The sequence below is a fragment of the Schistocerca serialis genome, chromosome 6, assembly GCF_023864345.2.
Source record: "Schistocerca serialis cubense isolate TAMUIC-IGC-003099 chromosome 6, iqSchSeri2.2, whole genome shotgun sequence".
Lineage (NCBI taxonomy): Eukaryota > Metazoa > Arthropoda > Insecta > Orthoptera > Acrididae > Schistocerca > Schistocerca serialis.
In genome coordinates this window covers 122,351,403-122,376,863 of record NC_064643.1, presented here as the reverse complement: position 1 = coordinate 122,376,863, position 25,461 = coordinate 122,351,403, and the positions used below count along the sequence as shown (strand labels likewise).

At 38.8% G+C, this 25,461-nt stretch overlaps 1 protein-coding gene across 4 annotated transcripts in view; it reads right to left on the bottom strand.

Moving 5' to 3' along the window:
* Positions 1 to 25,461, bottom strand: part of LOC126485161 (RB1-inducible coiled-coil protein 1) — a 318,562-nt gene that overhangs the window by 13,451 nt on the left and 279,650 nt on the right. For all 4 annotated transcript variants that reach the window (XM_050108835.1, XM_050108833.1, XM_050108836.1 and 1 more), the window contains exons 18-20: positions 12,503 to 12,587; positions 9,494 to 9,543; positions 8,953 to 9,086 (exon numbers count right to left, since the gene is read on the bottom strand). In XM_050108835.1, coding sequence (XP_049964792.1) covers positions 8,953 to 9,086; positions 9,494 to 9,543; positions 12,503 to 12,587 — 269 coding nt within the window. The remainder of the gene's footprint in view (positions 1 to 8,952; positions 9,087 to 9,493; positions 9,544 to 12,502; positions 12,588 to 25,461) is intronic.

Here is a 25,461-nt window from a genome sequence, read left to right as displayed (position 1 = left end):
ATGTGGTGCCTTGGGCCTCTGCTGTTGTTAACATGCCTCCATGGGTCAGGTTATCAAATTCCACATTAACCTGTATGAAACTCTCGTATACAGGGACCTGTTTACATCTTCCTTTTTAAGTTCATCTTTACTTAGCTTTAGGGGATAGTGCAAATCATCAAACAAGTGTCAGCAAGAGAGAAAGTTTCCAAAAGGTTTCAAATTATTTGTCAAGTTTGTTGGAGGGTGCTAAGTGATCTCAATCTCTAATACTGGTGGTGAGCATTTTACAGTTTTAAATTTGGTCAATAATTATATAAAATACAGAAAAAAATTTTTTTTGTTGTCTCTGGAAGCTGCTGGAGAGGAAACCTGCAACTGGGATTGTGTGACCACGAGTAAGAAGTGCATAAATGGTTGTAGGTTAGTGCGTTGTGGGGTACGGTGTCAACTGTATAACAAGGTGTTTCACTGGGGTGAATGTAGCAGGAAAGCAAGTGGGGGATCTTAGCAAAGTCTTCTCCTGGAGCTGCAGGGCATGTAGCAGGAATAGACTCAGTAGTTGAGCAGGAAGTGAGATTGTGTGTCCTCCAGGCACAGTTAGAGGATGCTAGACAAGAGCTAGAGGGGCTACAGAGGCTGAGGGTGGAGAAGTGGGAACTGGCAGCTGACAACAAAGCCATTAGGAAGTGAACATACTCTCATAGTTTCATTTTGAATGTTAAGAATAGGTTTAGCCAGCTGTCAAGAGTCATGTGGAAAAGAGCCTCCAGTAGTTACAGGAGTAAGTAAGACATAGCAGACTCCCACCATTATCAGGAAGCCTAAGTTAGAAAGCAAAATTGAAGAGGAGAGGATTCCAGATATAGGTAACAGTCTCATCGCATTACAGCAATGTTGCAGGAGACATTAGGTAATGACTACCAATTCAACAGAATTTTTAAACCAAGTGCTGGGCTCAATAAGGTGACAAAACTCTTGAAAGTCTTGCGTAATACTACAAGAGCCCATAAGCAAAAGCATGATTTGTTGCTTTATGGCCAAAACCGTATGAAATGGTTAAATTAGATGACTATGAACCTGACTAGGTGGGCAGTAATGGTCAAAAACGTCACAGCTCCATGTGGGTCCATTTCTGCAATGTCAAAAAAAAAAAAAGTGCAGATAGTATTATCACAATACATCTCATATTAAAAATGTACATAGATTCTGTCATTTTATCATCAAAATGTTTGTTTTCAGACATTTTACGTGAAGTATTTGGCTGAGCAAATTTTCAAAACTGGCAACAAACTACCACAGCCACTAAGTTCAATTTACTTTTTAAAATTCTGAATGGTTGTAAGGATTGCTAAATTAGTGTTTTCCGAAATTTTTACGTTACCTATACATTCAAAAATGAAAAGAACGTGCCACAGTTTCTAACTCCCCGATGTTGAGAACTGCTATTTACTTGTTATGCTCTTGTCCCTTGAATCATGTCTCATGAATGTAACAATATGAGGTATAAATAAGCTCTGGTTTAGTTTTTAATTATTAATTGGTCACAACAGCACATGGCACAGATTATAGCAAACAAAACCATCCATATTAATCATGACATGCACTATGAATACTGTCATGGTATTGTTAATCAAACAATGAAAGAGGAGCTAACTTGCCAAGAACACGAGAAGACAAATACCAAGATTGTTTACCATGTTTGTCAAATTAGTTAATGAGGTCACGTAATTATTCAATATTCAACACTGACATTTTCATGATAGTGCTTAGGAATATGGAACTTTTACAACTTCAGCAAAGATTTAGATGGTTGTTGGCATTTGCAATTCCCACTGTTACACTAATGTTTTGCACCTGCATGAAACAATCTGATTGCTCTAGCAAAATCTTAACCTGCTTTTCATGCTAGGATCAGTTTCGATTACAATGCTGCATTCTATCACAAGGGAAAAGAAAGGCTACTGACAATGCTGAAAAATTTTACATGCTACCAAAAGGCTTTCACAGATTTAGGAACATGTACTCGTGATAACAGGAATGTACTGACTGTCTTAGAAGAATTCATCTGCAGATTATAAAATCAAGAAAAATTAATAATGTTATTTCGGTTAGATTAAACATTTTTACACAAACATATAAAATGAAGAGTGAACATTCTTCTACATCTCTAAATCTGGATTCATATAATTATAACCCTTGCAATCTACTGCTGTGTAAAACAGATCTGCCATAGTATTTATTAAAAACATATATATTTCACAAATATGGAGCAACACTCACACAAAAAAAAATGTAACAGGTCTAAACCCATTTATTCTGATAGAATGACAATCAGGGACATTATAATTTTTCGTGATTTTCCAGCTGCCAACTACCAGAAATGAGCAATGTTCTTTTAGATGAAGATTCAACGTCCACAAAAGGTATTATCTAACATGAACTTCACTGTACGATTTTTAGCTTTTGTTGTTGTCTTCAGTTCGAAGACTGGTTTGATGCAGCTCTCCATGCTGCTCAACCCTGTGCACGCCTCTTCATCTCCGAATAACTACTGCAACTTACATCCTTCAGAATCTGCTTACTGTATTTGCCTCTTGGTCTCCCTCAATGATATTTACCCGCCACAATTCCCTCCAGGACTAAACTGGTGATACTTCAATGTCTCCGAACATGTCCTACCAACCGATCCCTTCTTCTAGTCAGGTTGTGCCACAAATTTCTTTTCTCTCCAGTTCTATTCAGTACCTCCTCATTAGTTACCTGAGTTATCCACCTAATCTTCAGCGTTCTTCTATAGTACCACATTTCAAAAGCTTCTATTTTCTTCTAAACTGTTTATCGTCCTTGTTTCACTTCCATACATGGCTTCATTCCATACAAATACTTTCAGAAAATATTTCCCGCGACTTAAGTCTATACTCAGTGTTAACGAATTTCTCTTCTTCAGAAATGCTTTACTCGCCATTGCCAGTCTACATTTTATATCCTCCCTACTTTGACCACCATCCGTTATTTTATTGCCCAAATACCAAAACTCCTCTACAACTTTAAGTGTTTCATTTCCTAATTTAATTTTCTCAGCATCGCCTGATTTAATTTGACCACATTCCATTATCCTCGTTTTACTTTTGTTGATGTTCATCTTATGTCCTCCTTTCCAGTACTGTCCATTCCGTTCAGCTGCTCTTCCACGTCCTTTGCTGTCTCTGACAGAATTACAATGTCATCGGCAAACCTCAAAGTTTTTATTTCTTCTCCATGGATTTTAATTCCTACTCTGAATTTTTCTTTTGTTTCCTTTACTGCTTGCTCAATATACAGATTGGTTAACATCGGGGATAGGCTACAACCCTGTTTCACTCCCTTCTCAACCACTGCTTCCCTTTCGTGCCCCTACACTCTTATAACTGGCAAATAGTTTCTGTACAAATTGTAAATAGTCTTTCACTCCCTATACTTTACCACTCTCACCTTCAGAATTTGAAAGAGAGTATTCCAGTCAACATTGTCAAAAGCTTTCTCTAAGTCTACAAATTGTTAGAAACATAAGTTTGCCTTTCATTAATCTATCTTCTAAGGCAAGTTGTAGTATTGGTATTGCCTTGCATGTTCCAATATTTCTACGAAATCCAAACTGATCTTGGGAGCTGCAGCTTATTCACTGGCTTGTAACAAAGACTTTCATACCATTAAATGTGATCTTGTAAGGTTTTTTTACTACCAGAAAATTGTCTCATTAGTACGATGCAGCACTAAATTTGTCAGATACCAATTTTTTCTGTATCTGAAAAACTAATTTTATCATATCCAACAGATTTCTGATGTAATGCTTTGTTACCAACTGGTAAAATTTTTAACACTTTCATAACAGTCTCAAAATGGGAGGTGCTCACATTCTTCTGAATAATGATTTTTGCGCAATAACTGACGTAAATCTACTAGTAAAAGAGATTTTCAGATGGTCTGTTACAATTCTAAAATTACTGTATTTTGGTTTAGGGCAGTGAAATCTCCTGATTTTATGTGGTTTCTGCTGTTTTGCTGTAAGTCAAAACTTTAGGTTGTGGGCTCTCCTACTACAAGGATTTTACTGAAGAGGCTCAGGTAATAGCAGTAAAGGCTGGGAATAGTCATAGTAGGAGATATTAGGCTGATGTTACAGGCAGCGACTTGGGCATGACTGTTGCTCAAATTTGGTCCACTAGTGTTATCCGGAGATCCTGCATTAAAATCAACCCCATTCCAATAGTACTATGGTGTGTATTAATACGGGATTTGAGAAGGTACAGACAGGTGCCATTTGTGAGTTTTCATAGGTCAGGCTAAACTAGGCATGGTCTACACCTGAGGAAGATTGGGAAGAGAGATGGTGGCAAAATTTATGGCAAAGTTTGTAAGTGACAGTATAATAAGTTGATCTGAGCTCACTCAAAGCCAAATTCCAGTGATAACTTGTAGAGAGGATAAACCTTTCTTTAGGACGATGTAGGAGGTATCATTGCTTAAGGAAGGCTCCTTTTAATTCTGGAAATTAGTTCAGTAAACAGTGGATGCAGACCAGAAGGCATAATAAGCTTACTTCATTAAAATATTTATGAAATTAAAAATTAAACAATGGAAAATCCAGGACGGAACAATGACAATATTATGAAAAGAATATATTGCTACTCACCATACAAGGGACATGCTGAGTAGCAGAGAGACACAACAAAAAGACTGCTAAATATGTGAGCTTTCTGAAGTAGACAACAAATACACAGTCACACAAGCACAACTCACACATGACAGACTGTGATAAACTGTGCATGGAAGAGCAGTCTGGATGATGGGGTTAAGGAAAAGGCTGGGGCAGGGAGGGTTAGGGATAGCAGGGTAGGGGTGAGGTACTGTGAAGTGCTGCTTGAGGGAAAGTTCACGGACATGGTGGAAACAGGGTAGAAGACAGCTAGGTGCGGACTGCACAATTTTACTGTCACTCACCCCTACCCTGCTATCCCTCCCCCTCCCTGACCCAGCTTTTCCTTACCCCCACCACCTAGATTGCATCTTTCATCATGTGCAGTTGCTCGCAGTCTGGCCTTGGTGGCCAGAGACAGTGCTCATGTGCGAGTTGTAGTGGCGTGAATGTATGTTTGTGTGTGCACGCACGTTGTGTGCTTACTTTAGAAAAAGGTCTTTTGACCAAAAGCTAATTAGCAGTCATTTTGTTGTGCCTGTCCATGACTCAACATCATCTCTATGTGGTGAGTAGCAATCTATCCTTTTCATAACACTGGCACTAAAAAATAAGTAGACGATCGCTAATAGACCTTGACAATGACATAACTTGTATCTGAGAGTCTCATTTGCATAACGAAGAAATACTAAGGCTTCCTTTGGAGCAGTACATCGTATCTGATTTGTAGGCAAGGAGTTCATTACAGAACAGAGGCATAGCCATTTATACTACGAGTAATGTTTCATTTAAAAGAGTTGACATACCAAAACTCTAGCACCAAATATTTGAAGGTCATGCAGGAGAGTTTGAATTTTCAAGGAAAATACTTTTTATAAAAGCCCTGTGCATTTCCTGCAGTTCAGAAGACAAGAGTTTTCCCATTTAGACTTTATGCTGTGCTAAGCTCAGTTCTTAGTAAAGACATGAAGCTGATTTTGTGTGAGGATTTTAAACATTTTGAGTGAACTTGAAGGAATTACCAGCTAATAAACTCACAACAGTACATGCCACCATATGACTTGACAGGTATATAGGCAGACTGTTCCTATCCTTCTGTAACTAGAATTCAGAATAAAAACATTGTGATCACAGATATCTTCACAGTCAACCAGATTTATGGTCAGTCAGCTTCATGTTCAATTAACGTGAAGAGCACAATATGACAAAAATTTGTAATGGCCAGCTAAATCATGATGCACAGGTAGTAAAATGAATGTCCTGCAGTAAAGGATTTAAGAATATGAGCAAACTTTCAATGCAGACATTTAAAGCCATCCTCAAAGGGAAACCTTGGCAGAAACTCTACTTGACTGATAAATATAAATGAATTTCTTCCAACCTTTACCACATTCTTTGATAGCTCTTTTCCATTTAAAATTTTCATGTGGTCAAGCAAACTAATAAGCAACCAATTTAGGTAACTAATGGCATCAGAATATCATGTAGGAGGAAATGGGAGCTCTATCATAACACGGAGGGCAGTCAGAGCCCTGTAACGTAATTTCACTACAGGAAATGCTGTGAAGTGCTGAGGAATGTCATCAGATGGGCAGAAACAATCCATTATACCAAAAGAATAAATAACACTCAGAACAAAATAAAACTCCATGGTCAATTGTGAAAGAGGTAACTGGACAAAATTTGGGTGTTCAACATATTACACCTCTCTTATATGAGAATAAAATTGTTAGTCATCTACCACAGTAGTTCAAAATATTTAATTTAATAGTCACTTCTTGTTAATAGTCTGAAAGTTAAATCCAAATTCTATTGGTAAAGGTAAATATGCAGAACTCATGACATTTGGTGTACAGAGAGAACCACAACACATTTAGTTGCACCACACTGGTTCCTGTTGACTAACATAGCTCTACTTCTTAAGTGCAATTCCTGTATCGCCCACGCAGATCTCTGATATAATACATGGCTCACAAATGTGATATTGTTGTCCTAAGGCATAAAATTTAAATGTTTTGACTACAGTATGCTGACCTTTATTAATGTACACAGTCCAACATTTCTTACTTCAGCGTTAGTTCTCAGATCTAAGATGTACTGTTAAGTTTCAAGCACTGGGATCAACATTTACAAGAAACTAAATTGTACAGCACTGAAAATAAATTACACAGCACCGTTTAACTGTTTCATTGTGTGATTTTTGACAACAGACATACATACTGTTTTTACGGAGCTTTGAATTTTCTTAACATTCTGAGTAATCAATGAGACAATCCAAGCCTGAAGCTGAATGTAGCTCACTCTTGCACTGATATTACTACAGCACATTTACCAGCCATACTCTGAGAGAGTCAAAAACAGTTTCCAAGAAATTTAGAGGATGGCTGGAAGGTTTGCAGCAATAGTATCAGTCCAAATAACTATGTAAATAAAAACACACTTTTTAATATATTATGTTTTTAAATTGTTCTAAAAAGTACAAAATAATTTCTCTCAGCCCCATACACATTCCTAACACTATACAGATAGCCCTGAAAATTTGTGCTTTAAGTTATGACAGTGCTTGGAAGATGTACAACAAAAAATGTGGTGCACATGCAATACATAACTGATGCATGAATAGTTATTTCCAACTATTATCTACTGCATGCACCCAACATTTTTCATTATAAATCTTACAAAGTATTGTCGTAGCTATTAAAGATTCAAAAGTACAAATTTTCGGAACTGTCTAATAGGATTAGAAATCTGTGTGAGGCAAGGAGGCACTATTTTATACTTTTTAATCTGCTTAAAAATGACGTATATTAAAATTCATTTTTATTTAAATAATTATGTTCTGTTTTTAGTCTTGTCTGTGAAAGTTCTCGATGGATTTTAAACATTCAGATGACATTTAATTTTTTATTTAAATAATTACTTATATAAATATTAGATTTTAAATCTGCAGATTCATCCATGTACACGTATATCACACACAATGCACACATCAACTTCTCCCCCTCTCTCTGTCCATCTCCTCTTCCCATTTCTCTCTGCTCCAGCCACGCCCATCCACTTGCTTACCAGCTGCAACGCATTCCAATACTCCCCACACAACACTTTAGTCCTGCAGGGCTGCTGAGATGTCAGGTATTACCAACCATTTTCGCACCTATCCCCAACACAGACTGACAAGAAAGAGAATTAATATTGCATTATCATCCAGTTCTTTGCTATGTTCAAAATTTTATGTCTCTGGCTCACTGGGACATTAGTTTAAAACCAACTGCAAAATTTGACCCAACAAGTGATCTAATAAAGCTGTTACAATGAATCACATTCAGCTATGTGACCAAAATCTCAAAATGCGTACCTATCAGAGTGTTGTTTTGCTTTAAAGTCACATGCAGTTGTTTAATTAATTCTCAACATGAATGTTTCAATAACATGGTAGGAAAATCGTGCAACATGTTTGCTACACATTACTGTGATGCTACAAGGTTTTCAAAAAGTCTCTCCGCAGTGTCGTGTGATTGTTAGCCACGCGTGCCATACACCACAGTGAATACACCGAAATGAAACTCAGTGAAATACAAGTAATTAATTTTTTGAATATTCATTTTTACTTACAAATGTTCACAATAAATGTTGAAAGTGTCCTCCCTGTTGTTGAATAAACAATTCAATTCGTCTAATCATGTTTCCAAACACAAGCTGTAACATTTCTTCTGTAACAGAAGCAGTGAATGTGGATATTGCAGTTTTCAATTCATTGATGAATTTTGGACGGTTTTTATAGACATTTGCTTTCAGTTCACCCCAGAAGAAAAAGTCTAGTGGTGTTAGGTCAGGCGACTGTGAAATTATGCGATCACCAAAAATATCAGCAAGCAGTGACACTGAAACGTGAGCTGTATGCGCGATTGCACCATCTTGTTGAAAATAACCATTCAGTATTTCACTTCACACAAGTTCTTCTATGAATGAGTACAGAATATCACTGCAGTATCATTGTGCATTTATTGTTTCGATGAAAAACCCAGGCAGGTGAACAATCATACGGCAAGTGCAGCTTAGCACGGCGGAGAGACTTTTTGAACACCCCGTATAAGCTACAGAATAATTCTGAACTACACCCTCCCCCCCCCCCCCCCTCTACCCCACAACTTCTGTTACCGCAAACCCACAACAAAAATTAAAATCTCCAAGGGTTTGCAAACTATAGAGAACACAATAAAACTGACTGGTACAGAAAGAAACTCCAGAATGCCTAAGAAGAAACTCACCACTGCCTCTGAATGTTTGTGACTAACCTGAACTTGGACGCAAGCCAAGTATATCCAAGCAATCTTGATGCAGGAAATACAGAGTAGATGTTTCTTGGAGAATGAGATAATTACGGTGAACTTCATTCCAAACTACCAGCACAGCATCACCAACATTGCATCTGAAATTAAAAGTTTTTTGTGGCAGAATACACAGTAATTTTAACACACAAAACTGTTACACCAATACACACTAAATTAGAGTATCCTTACAAATTTTCATGCTTACATACTGATTTACATACACTATTGAGGGAAAAAAACTTATATGAAAAATCAAAGAATGGAAGGTCCATGATGGGATAAAAACAACTGACAGGAAAGACAGACAAGAATATATTTAGTCAAACAACTATAGTAACAAGGGGGAAGCATCAAGTGCTTGTCTTCTTAAATGCAAACTTCCAAAAATACGATACAGTTCCTACGTGAAAGGCAAAACCTGTAGTGGCTACAATGTTTGCAGGCTAATAGATTATCAATGGAGACAATTAAATGTGAAATGAAAAGGGTAAAAAACTATACTTACGATACAATACTTATTTTTCCTTGTTGGATTAACGAACTAGCACTGCGAGTCTGAAAGCAAATAAAGGAAAAAATTGAAAAATCTTGTACAAAAATACAAAATAACTGATATTAACCCTTTGACTGCTCGACATGTGCTCTCTGCATTCCGTGGTGAGCAAAGCTTTGTTGTTGAAAAAAAATTCAATAAAGGACTGAATTTCTTTTCGTTATTTGTCATAGTTACTGAAGTGTATCACATTAAGTAAAGCATTGCACCAAATTCTAGTTTGCAGAGGTACTATGTACATGACTGATTTTACCTTATACACCACTGTGTATGAAATGTAGATAAGATATCAAAATTTTATTTAAAACTGAGAGCACAACCATAGCTCATTTCATTTTTGAGATATTGGTTTCTATACCTGGTGGGTGGTCAAGTGAGTGGGCACAATTCTGTGCCTTCATAAAGGAGTTCAACACATCAAAACGAGGATTTTTGTAAACGATAGCACGCAAAGAGACATATATGTCATACGACAAATACTAACTTTTTTCACAACACAGATACACAGACTTACCTCATCTGCAGTCATGAGAGGGGATGGCAGAACATGATGCATACATACATCAATAGTAATTAATGAAACCCAAGAGGCTGAATTTAACAGTATCCTCAGCACCTTGGGAGTTGCAGAGCATGACTACTTAACTTGTTCACAGCAGTCAGAGGGTTAACTGACAAAACATACTCAAGAAGTAAATGAAAGTCATCTGCACAAATTTAAGTACAGCCTCTGTGATGACAACCTAGTAGACAGATTGCAGTTCTGGATGGCAAGAGCCAGTTTAACATTTACTGAGTTTCAGATTTTGCAACATTGTAACTGAAATAATCAACACTATAAATCCTACCACAGAGACTCAAGATTAATTCTGTACCATCATTGTTAATGTTGCAAGTTCAATAACAAAATCAAAATGTTATTTTCTATTGACACCACCACCTACGAATGACACAAATAGTAAGTGATAGGAAGCTACGATGAAATGGCTGCAGGAAAATGTGAATAAGAAATGCTCTCAGAAGGACTATCTCAGCATACAGTAAAGTCAAAACAGCTATTGGTGAAATCAAAAGCAAGGGCAGTAACATCGAGTGCAATGGGAATTCGATTGTTAAATGTAGGGGAGAGAGTGGATAGGTGGAAAAAGTACAATGAAGGTGTCCATGAGGCAGAGGACTTCTCTGAGACTTGTCTGATGACACGATAGATGAAGAAACAGGAGTCGACAGAGACAATATAGGGAATCCAGTATTATAATCAGAATTTGAAAGAGCTATGGACTACTTAAGATCAAATAAGGCAGAAGGGACTGATGACATACCATTTAAATTTCTAAAATTATTGAGGAGAGTGGCAACAAAACAACTATTCACATTGGTCTGTAGAATGTATGGGTCTGGTAACATACCATCTGACTTTTGGAAAAACATCATCCACACAACTGTGAAGGTAGCAAGATCTGACAAGTGCGAGAATTATCGCACAGTCGTCTTAACAGCTCATGCATCCAAGATGCTGAAAAGGATAATATACAGAAGACTGCAAAAGAGAATTGGGGATTTCCTAGATAATAATCAGTTAAGAGTGGAAGACCAAGAATGAAGAACTTACATTAAAAAGGGTGTAAGACAGCGAAGTAGTCTTTCGCCCCTACTGTTCAACCTATACATCAAAAAAGCAATGACAAAAATAAAACAAAGGTTCAAGAGCAGAATTAAAATTCAAGGTGCAAGGATATCAATTGTTGAATGGAATGGAACAGAATATGGACTGAAAGTAAATCGAAGAAAAATGAAAGTACTGAGCAGTAGCACAAATGAAAACAACGAGTAACTTAACATCAGAATCAGGGGATAATGAAGTGGAAAAAGTTAAGGGATTCTACTACCTAGCCAGCAAAATAGCCCATGATGGATGAAGCAAAGATGGCATAAAAAGCAGACTAGCACTGGCAAAAAAGGAATTATTGGTCAAGAGAAGTCTACTACTACTACTACTACTACTACTACTACTACTACTAAACGTAGGTCTTAATTTGAGGAAGAAATTTCTGAGAATGTATGTTTTGAGCACAACATTGTATGGTGGTGAAACATGGATGTGGGAAAACTGGAACGGAAGAGAATTAAAGCATTTGAGATGTGGTACTACAAAAGAATGTCGAAAATTAGGTGGACTGAGAAGGCAAGGAATGAGGGAGTTCTCTGCAAAATCGGCAAGGAAAGGAATATATGGGAAACACTGACAAGAAGAAGGGACAGAATGACAAGACATCTGTTGAGACGTAGGGTACTAGAGAGAACTGCAGAGGGTAAAAACAGTAGAGGAAGCCAGAGACTGGAATACATCCAGTAAATAATTCAGACAGAAGGCTGGAACTGCTGCTATGACACAAAAAGGTTGGCACAGGAGTGAGATTTGTGGCAGGCCGCATCAAACCAGTCAGAAGACTGAGGACTGGGGTATCCCTGGGAATTTTATCGGGACAAAAATTTCCGTTCCTTGTACTGACTTCGCCCACACTGAAGGTATGAAACTCGGAATTATAATAAATCATACAGAATATGAATGAAAATGGCTCCTTTGTTTTTGTTTTTGCTTTTCATTGTTTTTACATTTTTCTAATTTTTTATACACAAATTACAATTACAAAACTTCAGAGTATAGTTTTTTTTTTTTCTTTTCTGTGTACTGTGTGTTACAAGTATGAGCTGGTTTTCTGAATTACCACTTTCAGAATATGTTGCAACAGTGCTGCTTCGATCCCATCCTACATTCTCACATGATGATTTCACATACACCTTAAAACAAACACACACACACACACACACACACACACACACACACACACACAGTTTCATTTGCCTGGCGTAATTTACTTTCATTATCTATCCTGATATTTGTTTAAACTGTTAGCCTTAGCCTGTTAAGAGTGTAACAACACTAAAATAATAATCTACCAGATTTTCTTGTAGAAACTGCTCTGGAACACCTTTATCAACATGATCTGGGCTTGTTGCAGCATCACGGTTCCTTTTAACATCCCTGCAAAACAAATTAATACAATTATTTATCTACAAATAATGAATATTGAAACATGAGTAAAAAGGAACTTTTGCGGTCATATGCTTCAGGAAGTGCTGAAAAATGGCAAGCCCAGAAGCACTGCCAAATGGTGGTCTCAAAAATTTATGGAGACCCAGATGAGTGTTAATGACAGACATGTTAAGACTGCTTGTCCAATGGTATTTGCAAGTAAGTTTCATGCAAATCAGTTTTGGAAAAGCAATGATTGGCATCCATTTTATCCATCAGTTCCTCCAGGCACAGTAAGAGATAATGTGTGGGCCTCTGCACAATTATGCGCTTATTAACACAACTATATCAGTACATTATTACTTTACACCTAAAATTCCACCAAGAACTTTCCATCACATTCACTTTTATATTTCATTGAAATATTTGAATAAATTTTAAATGACTAATATTTCAAAGTTTCAGCAATGTTAAAAACCAGTAATTTCGTCTAATCGAAAAGAAATCTTGAAATGAACAAGAGTGAGTGAGTGTGTGTGTGTGTGTGTGTGTGGGGGGGGGGGGGGGGGGGGGGGGGGGGGGGGGGGGGGGGCCTCATGGCACATCAGCCTCCTCGGACTTACGGACTTACTGAAGAATCGCTGGAACATATGAGGCAATGTTTGTACTTCTGTGCTGATAGTCTTACAAAAGCATGCAACTTTTATGATGCCTCACAATAGTAGCATTACTGAAGTGGTAACCATCTCCAACATGGGCAATCCAAACTGCAAGTAACTTTTCTATTTGGGAAGACTGAAACACTGACCACTAAGCCTAGTAAAAACAACGAAGTATTTATAAAATTAGCAATTCATGGAGAATCTGCAACAATCAGGTTATCATGTGAAAAATGATGACCTATGATTAATACACTTGGAACAAAGTGTTCTGCTGTCAGAATACACACACAGTAGTTACCAAGAACAAGTAACAATGATTTTAAGACAGTACCCCACTCTTATGAAGTTACCAATTACTAATACTGGACTGCTGTGCATATTGATCTGCAAGCAGAATTGGACACAGTGGATGGAGATGACACAGCATACTTATGCCACAGGCCATTAGGTTATCAGGCCAGATTCCACATGGACTGCACTGTTTAAGAATTTAGTTTTTTTTTTTTTTTTGCTATGTTAAATTTCCTTACATTCTGCCTAATGGATTACACAGTGTGAAAATATATTACTTATAAATTACACCTAAGTAGCACTGAAAGACCTAAGTCGAAACAAGGCCCCGGGAGTAGACAACATTCCATTAGAACTACTGACGGCCTTGGGAGAGCCAGGCCTAATAAAACTCTACCATCTACTGAGCAAGATCTATGGGACAGGCGAAATACCCTCACACTTCAAGAAGAATATAATAATTCCAATCCCAAAGAAAGCAGGAGTAGACAGATGTGAAAATTACCGAACCATCAGTTTAATAAGCCATGGCTGCAAAATACTAACACGAATTCTTTACAGACGAATGGAAAAACTGGTAGAAGCCGACCTCGAGGAAGATCAGTTTGGGTTCCATAGAAATGTTTGAACACGTGAGGCAATACTGACCCTACGACTTACCTTAGAAAACAGATTAAGAAAAAGCAAACCTATGTTTCTAGCATTTGTAGACTTAGAGAAAGCTTTTGACAATGTTGACTGGAATACTGCCTTTCAAATTCTAAAGGTAGCAGGGGTAAATTACAGGGAGCGAAAGGCTATTTACAATTTTTACAGAAACCAGATGGCAGTTGTAAGCGTCGAGGGGCATGAAAGGGAAGCAGTGTTTGGGAAGGGAGTGAGGCATGGTTGTAGTCTCTCCCCGATGTTATTCAATCTGTATATTGAGCAAGCAGTAAAGGAAACAAAAGAAAAATTCGGAGTAGGAATTAAAATCCATGGAGAAGAAACAAAATCTTTGAGGTTCACCGATCACATTGTATTCTGCCAGAGACAGCAAATGACCTGGAAGAGCAGCTGAACGGAATGGACAGTGTCTTGAAAGGAGAATACAAGATGACCATCAACAAAAGCAAAACGAGGTAAATGGGATGTAGTCGAATTAAGTCCGGTGATGCTGAGGGAATTAGATTAGGAAATGAGACACTTAAAGTAGTAAAATAACTGATGATGGTCGAAGTAGAGAGGATATAAAATGTAGACTGGCAATGGCAAGGAAAGCGTTTCTGAAGAAGAGAAATTTGTTAACATCGAGTATAGATTTAAGTGTCAGTAAGTCGTTTCTGAAAGTATTTGTATGGAGTGTAGCCATGTATGGAAGTGAAACATGGACAGTAAATAGTTTAGACAAGAAGAGAATAGAAGCTTTTGAAATGTGGTGCTACAGAAGAATGCTGAAGATTAGATGGGTAGATCACATAACTAATGAGGAGGTACTGAATAGAATTGGAGAGAAAATAAATTTGTGGCACAACTTGACTAGAAAAAGGGATCACTTGGTAGGGCATATTCTGAGGCATCAAGGGATCACCAATTTAGTATTGGAGGGCAGCATGGAGGGTAAAAAATGTAGAGGGAGACCAAGAGATGAGTACACTAAACAGATTCAGAAGGATGTAGGTTGCAGTAGGTACTGGGAGATGAACCTTGCACAGGATACAGTAGCATGGAGAGCTGCATCAAACCAGTCTCTGCACTGAGGACCACAAGAACAACAATGAATTAAACACATGGTGTGATTAATATTATGCTCATAACCCTTCTTTCAAAGAAGAATTAGTATAAATCTACACTGAGGATAGGCAATCACTACAGTGAAACTGATTCATTTCAGTACTGATACATGCACATTGCTGTCCTCATAATTTACTGCACAACACCACTTTTATCTATTCAGTAGTTGATTACTGTATCTTCAATTCCTTTTGAACAAACTGCACATTGCAAAGCTACACATGACTCATGTCATGTTGTTTTATTTTTCTTAGCACCATTAGTTGTACAACTATAATTTTTGTATTATCACATCCTTTTCATTTTCCACTGTTTTGAATCTCAAGATGATTTGTGTATGTGATTGAAACCAGTAATCAGAATAGTAGATATAGTGAGTGATCCAGATTTTATTTTCATTTGACACAATCACAAAATAAATAATGTGTTTATACCTAATCTTTGTTATTTGCCTACTGAGAGGATGCATTTGTTTATGCAACTGTGTGAGTTGTTTTGGGACCCATCTTGCACAAACTTTATGAAACCCAAGTCTGTCGTGGATTATTCCATACGCAGAATTGTGACTAATTTGCAGACGATGTGCCACTTCGTCAATAGTTAATCATCAGTCTAAGAGAATCATTTCACACGAATACTCATTGGTTTCTTCATTAGTGGAGGTAAATAGTCGTCTGGCTCCTTCATCATGCGTAACACTTGTGCGACCATTTCGGAATTTTTCAATCCATTCATAGACACACTGTTGTGGCAATACACTGTTCCCGTGCTGTACCAAAAGTCTTCGATGAATTTCGGACCCTGATACGCCTTCCGACCACAAAAAACAGATCACTGAATGTTGGTGCAAATAAGACAGCAGAGCAGCCATGATTAACAGCACGGCAGCGATAACGAAACTAGCCTAGCAGCTTGAAAATTGCAAAGATATAACAACAAATACACAAAGCACGCGTCATCAATGTAAAATGACAGTACCTCCAAAATAAACAAAAATATAACTAAATTGAGGGTAATAATTGACTTACCCTCGTACTTTCTTTAGAATGTAAGTTTGCTAAGTAAGTGCAATTTTAATATTAACTTCAAAAACTTTTTAAATTATTACTATTTCATTAATAATGTGGCATAGATGGAAAATACCGAGTCTTTGTATAAGAAGTGACCAAACTTTTCATTTGAGGGCATTGCTGCAGCATATATGTAATGTAGCATGACTCTGATGTGGGTATATAAGCACCAACATGCAGGCAAGGCACCAGTGTGGCATTTGTGTCTTTCGAACTCGTATGCGGTACATGCGGAGACGTGAACTATGGGAAGGTTATTATCAAATGCGTCCTCACAGGACACCGTGCTGTTATTCTTTTCATGTCTGCCAAAGGACAAACAATGGTAGACACACATAGGAGAATGAATAATCTGTACAGGGCAGCACGTTGGTCAAAAACGACAATTGTAGAATGGTGTGCCACGTTCCAAACTGGTTGCGATTCAACTCACGACACCAGCCTCATCCAATACGAACCAACTAAAGTACGGGACACTCGAGCACCCGTCCTATAGCCCTGATATCCCCCCATGCCATTATCACACCTTTAGTCGCTTTTAGAAAAAAAATGCAGGAGGACACACTATTTTACCAAACGGGTATGTTCAACCTGGTAGGTTGGTGGATGTTTCCCTAAATCCTCGCAGCAATTTTGCCTTTGTGGCGTACTGGGGCAAGCCTTCGACTGGAAACTTTTTGATTACACCTTATATACAGTTTGTCCCGTATCTGATGTGTGCATGACATGAAGTTGCAAATCACTTGGACCATAATGAAGTTATTTAGTTTCTAGAGACTTGCGCTGAATTAAAATACTCTTAGTAACTTGATATTCAAGGCTTATGCATGGACTGCAAAGTAAGTATATAATACAAAGCAGTGTCTATAATCTAATAATTGTAAGAACAAACCTGATGTAAACATTACACTGTATGTTCTTCCGCCTTCGCTATTACCTCATTGGATTTTATTTCCCAAGCAGCTTCAGCTGTGTGTAATCGGGTACAATAATAACCTAATGTTTTACGTTGCAGCATTGCTTAGCTGCACTATTCAGTGAAGATAACCCAACACACAATGTTTTACTGTCACATTCAAACAGGGAAGTGATGTAAACATTTGTAAAAAATCATGTGCAAGCCTATTTATTTTTGTTCAACTTCCACATGAATGTTAATAATTTATCATTTAATGTTTCCAATTGCTCTGTTTTAACACTTCTCATTGACAGGTATTTGAAAATGCTGGAACAGTGAAATCATTTGTGTCAAAGCATTATGTATAACATCAGCTTCGACCTGTTTCAGTAATCCAAGCTTAATCCCAGTAGGTTTGACATGTGCTCCCTTTCATATAAGCCAATTTACATCATCTTCCTTCCCTTAAGGTTTTTGTGGCCTTTGCTCCACCTTAACACCACGATATGAAGAAACATTGACCATAATTATAACAATGATGGGCTGTAATTTTGGTAGAATATCTCTGAACCATTTTAGGAACACTTCACTATTCCTGTCTTGATGATAATCTACAGTCTCTTTATTCAACAATCAATTCGGCACCTTCCACAAAACCACAGTTGCTTACTGTATGTGTTATAATTGCCCTTTTTCCTTTCCCAATGGATTTTGAAACCCTATGACAGACATCCAACAAAAGCTTGTATCTTTTTCAGTCATTATTTTGTCAGTCCACATTTGTGAAATTTAAAATTTTCCTGGAAAATTAAATGTTCAAAGAGATTTCGGGATCGCAGCCAGTCATCATAAACATCACTCCATGGCAAGTCTGCAGTAGCAAAACATTGATCTCCATCGGACATTCACCAGAGTATGACTAAAAATTAATTCTGACCACAGCAACATCTTTATGGGACTCTATTATAAAAGAATCCACGGAAATACGCATTGCAGAAAATCTAGTAAACTGACAGCGGATACCAGTTGGATAATGCGTGGAATCCCATCATCTCTGAGATTTGCTCCAGACCAAGGTGGTAGAATACTCCGATGACTGCAGCGAGCGTCAATGCCGAATATGAGGGTGCTGCCACCGGGCAGTGTGGTCATGTCACCGTGACCGACATATGCACAGCAATACTATCAACGTGCTATATAAGGCGGAGCGGAGAACGTCTTTGTCAGTCTTCGATGACTGACCTGAAGATCACTGGCAGGTGTCCATTGAAATAGTGTGGAGTGAAGTTTACAACAACTGGCTGCAATCCCAAAATCTCTTCGAACTGTCCACACCTCTTTTGTCACATGTGCTGCAGTAACCTATGATTCGTGAAGGCAATAAGGCAATAAATCCCCTGTTCTTACATACAAACTGTTGAATCAGCCAGAGACAACACCTCCTCCACAAAGCAATATCCTCTCTACCTGTAATAAAGCTATATCATTTTCTACTGTAGTGTCGCGGAATAGTAAAGAGTTGAAAATGTGGAATATTGTCAAAGTTTCGTTGCCTATGCCGAGAGCCAGAGGCAGTAGGTTAGCCAAGTGGTAAGAGGATTGCATGTATCGGAATGTGTCGTCACACAGGGGCAATGGCCTGGTTACACACAACAGGCGAGAGAGAATTGCTTAGCACGCGGGTTTGTGTTAGATGGAGACTTTTGTAGAGTGAAGACAGAGGCATAGCGTCAGCTGTACTGCATAACTTCACATAAGTCTGCCGTAACAACACGTAACTCTGTCACAAGAACACCTAAGGGGCGAGTACGACAGATAAATCAGCAGTATAAGTGGAACGAATGCGTTCATTACAAACGAGCATGACGTCAGGACGTCGCTCGTGCTTCCTTTAAATACGCCAGCTTTGATAGCAACAAGGCACTCGCAGTTAGATGTGTACTGGGACACTGCGTAGCGCTCAGCTCGGTGATCGACATGTTAATCTTTATTAAGGAGATGTTGCAGTAAGGGCGGCCCATCCAGCAGCAGACATGAGGGGACAGTACCAGCTCTGGTCCTCTCTGCTGCCGCTGTCAATCATCAACCCAGGGTTAGCAGACATCGCGGCAGTCTCGCTCGCCGCCAATGCTGACCACATCAGTGAGCCGTCGTCGAGATTGTGCGGGGCCTAGGCCCTGTGCATCCGCCGTCACAACCAGATGAGCCGACGACGCTGGGGGACTGCACCCCATTCCGCCCGTCCACCCGTCCGCCACATTGTACTCGGCAGGAATAAAGGTGTCATGAATTAATAATGTTTTGTTGTTGTTTCAGATGTGTCCACGGTCACTTCCTAGCATCCTGACAACAGGAGAGGTCACCGCTCGGCTTCCAGTCCACCATAGGTGACCGGGACCACCGGGGTGCCTACACTACTTTCAAACTGAAAACCAATATCTTCTATCAATTTGTAATATGTCGTCCTTCAAAAGCAGGCAAGTCATCGCCGGTGCCAAAGAGTGAGGTATTCGTAACTGTAATCATTTTAAAAATTGTTAAAAGCATCAGCATTGTTGTAATTATTATTATTATTGTCACTGTTGTTCCCATTACATTACTATTTATGATTATCCAATTAAAAGTGTTGTTGTTGTTGTTGTCATTGTAATTATTTTTATTGTTGTTGTCATTGTAATTATTTTTATTGTTGTTGTCATTGTAATTATTTTTATTGTTGTTGTCATTGTAATTATTATTATTTTACTGTTTACAGTTATCTGTTATTGCATTACATCATGGCCTAGTATTACATGAAATAACGTCGTGTGCCTTCCATTAAAGTACAAGGCCGAACCTTGTAAACATTAGGCCTCCTGTGCGATACAGGATACTTGAAAAATACATGTTATTCTATCTACAAAAATACTGATGATATTAAAAGTTCAGGAACTCAAAGTTTTTAGGTCAATTCCGCAATGATCCTTGTAAGAAACTTCAATCATGGAGTTGTAGGAGGATTTTACTGTTTCATGGACTTGGGCAATCATTTTTCAATGATCAGCAAATCAAGACACTGAGAATATCTAGTTTGCGAGTGTGTATTTGGAAGATAAGTTTTGATTCTCTTAAACAGAGAAAATGATATTTCTGCCGAAGCACTGGTTGCGGGAATGGTTAAAATTAATATCATTAGTTTAAATGATTCAGGGACTGCTTCACTGAGACCACAGGAAGCGAAATGTTGACTTTGTCTACCAACTGGATGGTTCTGGAATTAGTTTGAAGAAAGAAAGACAGTTCCATCCTTAGTCCAGGGAATAACAACATGTCCACTGTAAGGTGTCTCCAAGGAATGAAATGCAGATTCATGAATATTTTCAGTATTTTGACTATATTTTTCATAACTCATGTGTGAAAGTAACTCCAAACTATCTAAGTCAGTATACCTGTCAGTTAATTAACACAGAACAGTATCAACAATATCACAAAACAAAGCACTGTATGATGTTTCTCAGTCAGCCATGCCATCCCATTGCTTCTTTCTTATACGCTCACAATCACTTTCATCTGGCACAGTTTCAGACCAAACTTCAAATTTACTACGAAGTTCCTGTAACTCCAGTCTTACACTGGCCAACTTCCTTCAAACAACAGTCAGCATCAAAGGGTTTAGCTTCATCTACATCTACATCCAAACTTTGCAAGCCACCTGTGATGGTGTGTGGCGGAGGGTACCTTGAGTACCTCTACTGGTTCTCCCTTCTATTCCAGTCTTGTATTGTTCGTGGAAAGAAAGAGTGTCAGTATGCCTCTGTGTGACTCTAATTTCTGATTTTATCCTCATGGTCTCTTCGTGAGATATATGTAGGAGGGAGCAATATACTGCTTGACTCCTCGGTGAAGGTATGTTCTCGAAACTTCAACAAAAGCCCATACTGAGTTACTGAGCGTCATTCTTGCATAGTCTTCCACTGGAGTTTATCTATCATCTCCGTAATGCTTTCGCGATTACTAAATGATCTTGTAACGAAGCACGCTGCTTTCCATTGGATCTTCTCTATCTCTTCTACCACACCGGTGAGCAGTGGGCGAACAAGTGTACTGTAACCTACTTCCTTTGTTTTCGGATTGCATTTCCTTAGGATTCTTCCAATGAATCTCAGTCTGGCATCTGCTTTGCCGACGATTAATTTTATATGGTCATTCCATTTTAAATCACTCCTAATGCCTACTCCCAGATAATTTATGGAATTAACTGCTTCCAGTTGCTGACCTGCTATATTGTAGCTAAATCTCTGCCCAAACTCTTTGCCTTTACAAACGTCTGCTTGTGTGTGTGTGTGCGCGGGAGTGTACACCTGTCCTTTTTTCCCTCTAAGGTAAGTCTTTCCGCTCCCAGGATTGGAATGACTCCTTACCCTCTCCCTTAAAACCCACATCCTTTCGTCTTTCCTGATGAAGCAACCGTTGGTTGCGAAAGCTTGAATTTTGTGTGTATGTTTGTGTGTCTATCGTGTATGTATGTGCGTCTATCAACATGCCAGCGCTTTCATTTGGTAAGTTTTGGGAAACATTCCATGTGGGAAAAATATATCTAAAAACAAAGATGATGTGACTTACCAAACTAAGGCGCTGGCAGGTCGATAGACACACAAACAAACACAAACATACACACAAAATTCAAGCTTTAGCAACCAACGGTTGCTTCATCAGGGAAGATGGAAGGAGAGGGAAAGACGAAAGGACGTGGGTTTTAAAGGAGAGGGTAAGGATTCATTCCAATCCCAGGAGCAGAAAGACTTACCTTAGGGGGAAAAAAGGACAGGTATACACTCGCGCACACACACACACATATCCATCCGCACATACACAGACACAAGCAGACATTTGTAAAGGCAAAGAGTTTGGGCAGAGACGTGAGTCCAGGTGGAAGTACAGAGGCAAAGATGTTGAAAGACAGGTGAGGTATGAGCGGCGGCAACTTGAAATCAGCGGAGGTTGAGGCCTGGCGGATAACGAGAAGAGAGGATATACTGAAGGGCAAGTTCCCATCTCCGGAGTTCTGACAGGTTGGTGTTAGTGGGAAGTATCCAGATAACCCGGACGGAGTAACACTGTGCCAAGATGTGCTGGCCGTGCACCAAGCCATGTTTAGCCACAGGGTAATCCTAATTACCAACAAACACTGTCTGCCTGTGTCCATTCATGCGAATGGACAGTTTGTTGCTGGTCATCCCCACATAGAAAGCTTCACAGTGTAGGCAGGTCAGTTGGTAAATCACGTGGGTGCTTTCACACGTGGCTCTGCCTTTGATCGTGTACACCTTCCGGGTTACAGGACTGGAGTAGGTGGTGGTGGGAGGGCGCATGTGACAGGTTTTACACTGGGGGCAGTTACAAGGGTAGAGGTTACGAAGATTAGGTGGACGGCGGAAAGACACTCTTGGTGGAGTGGGGAGAATTTCATGAAGGATGGATCTCATTTCAGGGCAGGAATTGAGGAAGTCGTATCCCTGCTGGAGAGCCACATTCAGAGTCTGATCCAGTCCCGGAAAGTATCCTGTCACAAGTGAGGCACTTTTGTGGTTCTTCTATGGAAGGTTCTGGGTTTGAGGGGATGAGGAAGTGGCTCTGGTTATTTGCTTTTGTACTAGGTCGGGAGGATAGTTGCGGGATGCGAAAGCTGTTTTCAGGTTGTTGGTGTAATGGTTCAGGGATTCTGGACTGGAGCAGATTCGTTTGCCATGGAAAGCAATTTCTTAAATGTCAGGTAAAAGCCTTTGGCATGTACTCCTGTTTCGCCGTGCCATGAATTAGGGTCGTCTATCATAGACTTGAACAGCTCTTCAAGTTCAGTCTTGTGGTTCATCACTAGCTCGATTAATCTGCTGTCCTATAACCATGTGGTGTTGAATGCTGAAGGAAAACGTAATTTGATCAATTAATGCAAAGCATTGGAGAAAAAAATGGGCAAAACCAGAAATTGAAAAAATATTTTGCACTCCCTTATATGTTCAACTGACTGTTTCAGAATTAAATTTGGTTTATGAGCACAGCAATGTATGAAAAGATCTGAGGGGTATTTTCATCTCAAAAGTTTTTGTACCCCATTATGTTGCCCAGCCACAATGGCACAGCCATTGTGTGTCTGAGCTACCGGTTCTCTACCACAATCAAATTCACTTATGCAGCCAAATACATGCTCTGCTAAGGTAGCAGCACTTTGGTTATCACTGATGTCAACATTATCACTGATGTCAACAAAGTCCAAAAATCTCTCACACGCTTCACCCGTGGATATTCCATATTGAAAACAGTTCAGACTTGGGACTGGCTTGAAACATTTACCATTTCGTCCATAATAACTGTAACAAATGTCATTTGTTTTAGTTTTTTCGGAAGTTCTGTACGAATGGCTTCAGCAATGGACTCAATGAGGTCCTTCTGTACGTAACTTGAGATGCCTTCGGAAGCAATTGAATCTGCAAGTGATATGACAAACATTCATTTTTTTGTGCCAGTGAGTTAAACAGTTCAACATAATTGCCCCGATTATCCTTGTCCTCTGTTTCGTTGTGTCCTCTGAAAGGTGGTTCTTGTGCAGCAAGGAAACACTTGACAACTAAACAGCTCACAATGAGTCTATTTTCATTCATTCGTTCATTATGCTTCTGAACATATAATGTCAAGGTACTATTCACACAAAAATCTACCCTTGTACTGCCAAATTTAATGAACATCCATACATGTGTAATTTGGTCCTTGGAATTTTCGCGCCATAAGTTGCAGAAATTGTTCATGTCACGCGTGCCACTTTTCATCCACAACATATTGGAAACAAACAAAACACATGGCCAACAGTACAATTTTTGTGTCTCTTTACAGCCACGTAACCATTTGCAAGAGGATTACCAGGTTCTTGAAAAAGTCTGATGTAAACTTTAAATACTGTAATATATAAATGCGGAACATTTGATGTAGGCAGTCCCTCTCTGATCTTGTCACTTTTTGCCTCAAAACTAAGTCCTCTGAATGGATGCGTTTGTTTCTTTTGGCGAATCTACTGCTTCATCCATACAGCTTCAGAAAGCCAACATCACACTTATGCAGAAACTAATTTAAAACCATTAAAGAAATATTTCTTCACTAAAACTATAATGAATGAATACCAACATTTTCTAAAACATTAAAACTCTAAAATATGTAGCCTGATTTATATCTGAACTTTCAGCACTAATGTCTTAGGAAGAGCTAGAGAATCGTAGGTATTGCACAACTGTAGTTGAATTCTTTTATCTTGGCGGCTCGCGCATGCCCGCCCAGACGCGGGAGATTGCTGCGTTGCCAGTTGCACACGACGCACGTGCCAATAGAAGTTCATGAAGTAAAGCCATCACGGCCGCATTAACCCTTTCGCTGCTACAAAGACATGCTCCGTGCATTCCGCGCTGTGCGCGATTTTGTCACTGCACTGCTCGCCTGTGCAGACACATCGTGTTCCGACTGCTTTGACACGCTTATCATTCGATTCCACAAAAATTATTTGGGCCAAAAATTAGATTTCTACACATCTTCTTGACTGATGCCTTCCTCCCATAAATGACTTAATTTTGTTTCAATGTTCAACACAGTTATTATGCAGCATTAAATATAGTAAACCATTGCACGAAATTTTGAAGAGTTTGCAGAGGTAAAAGTCCATAGAGTATACTTTCCTTATGGTCGATTTTAGTTGCCACAGTGTTGAGAATGAAATGTGGACAAGATACCTAAATTTCATATATAATTTTCTGTATAACAATATCTCATTTAAGTACCACATAGGTGTCGTATGTAATATTGAGAAATATTCCGTCTTTCGCGACTGTAACAAGAGTTTTATTTACACTGAGCACGTTTGGCTTTATTTTAAAGCACTTCAATCAATCAAAAGGAAGTAGACAAAACACATTAAACAAAACTGTGGACTTACAAAAACATTAGGACTTGAATATACCGTCTATCAGTGAAGTGCTCTGAGCTGTCAAATATAATTTTTGTGTGTGGCACACACAAACATCATTTATTTGCTAAAACACTCATCAGCCAACACAAACGTTGAATATTGTGTTACCGCAGCACAAAACTACGAAAGGTGACTTGGCAATGGAGGAGACAAAATACTGTCCACTGAAGATGCTTCAAAAGAGAAAAACGCGTCTGGTCTA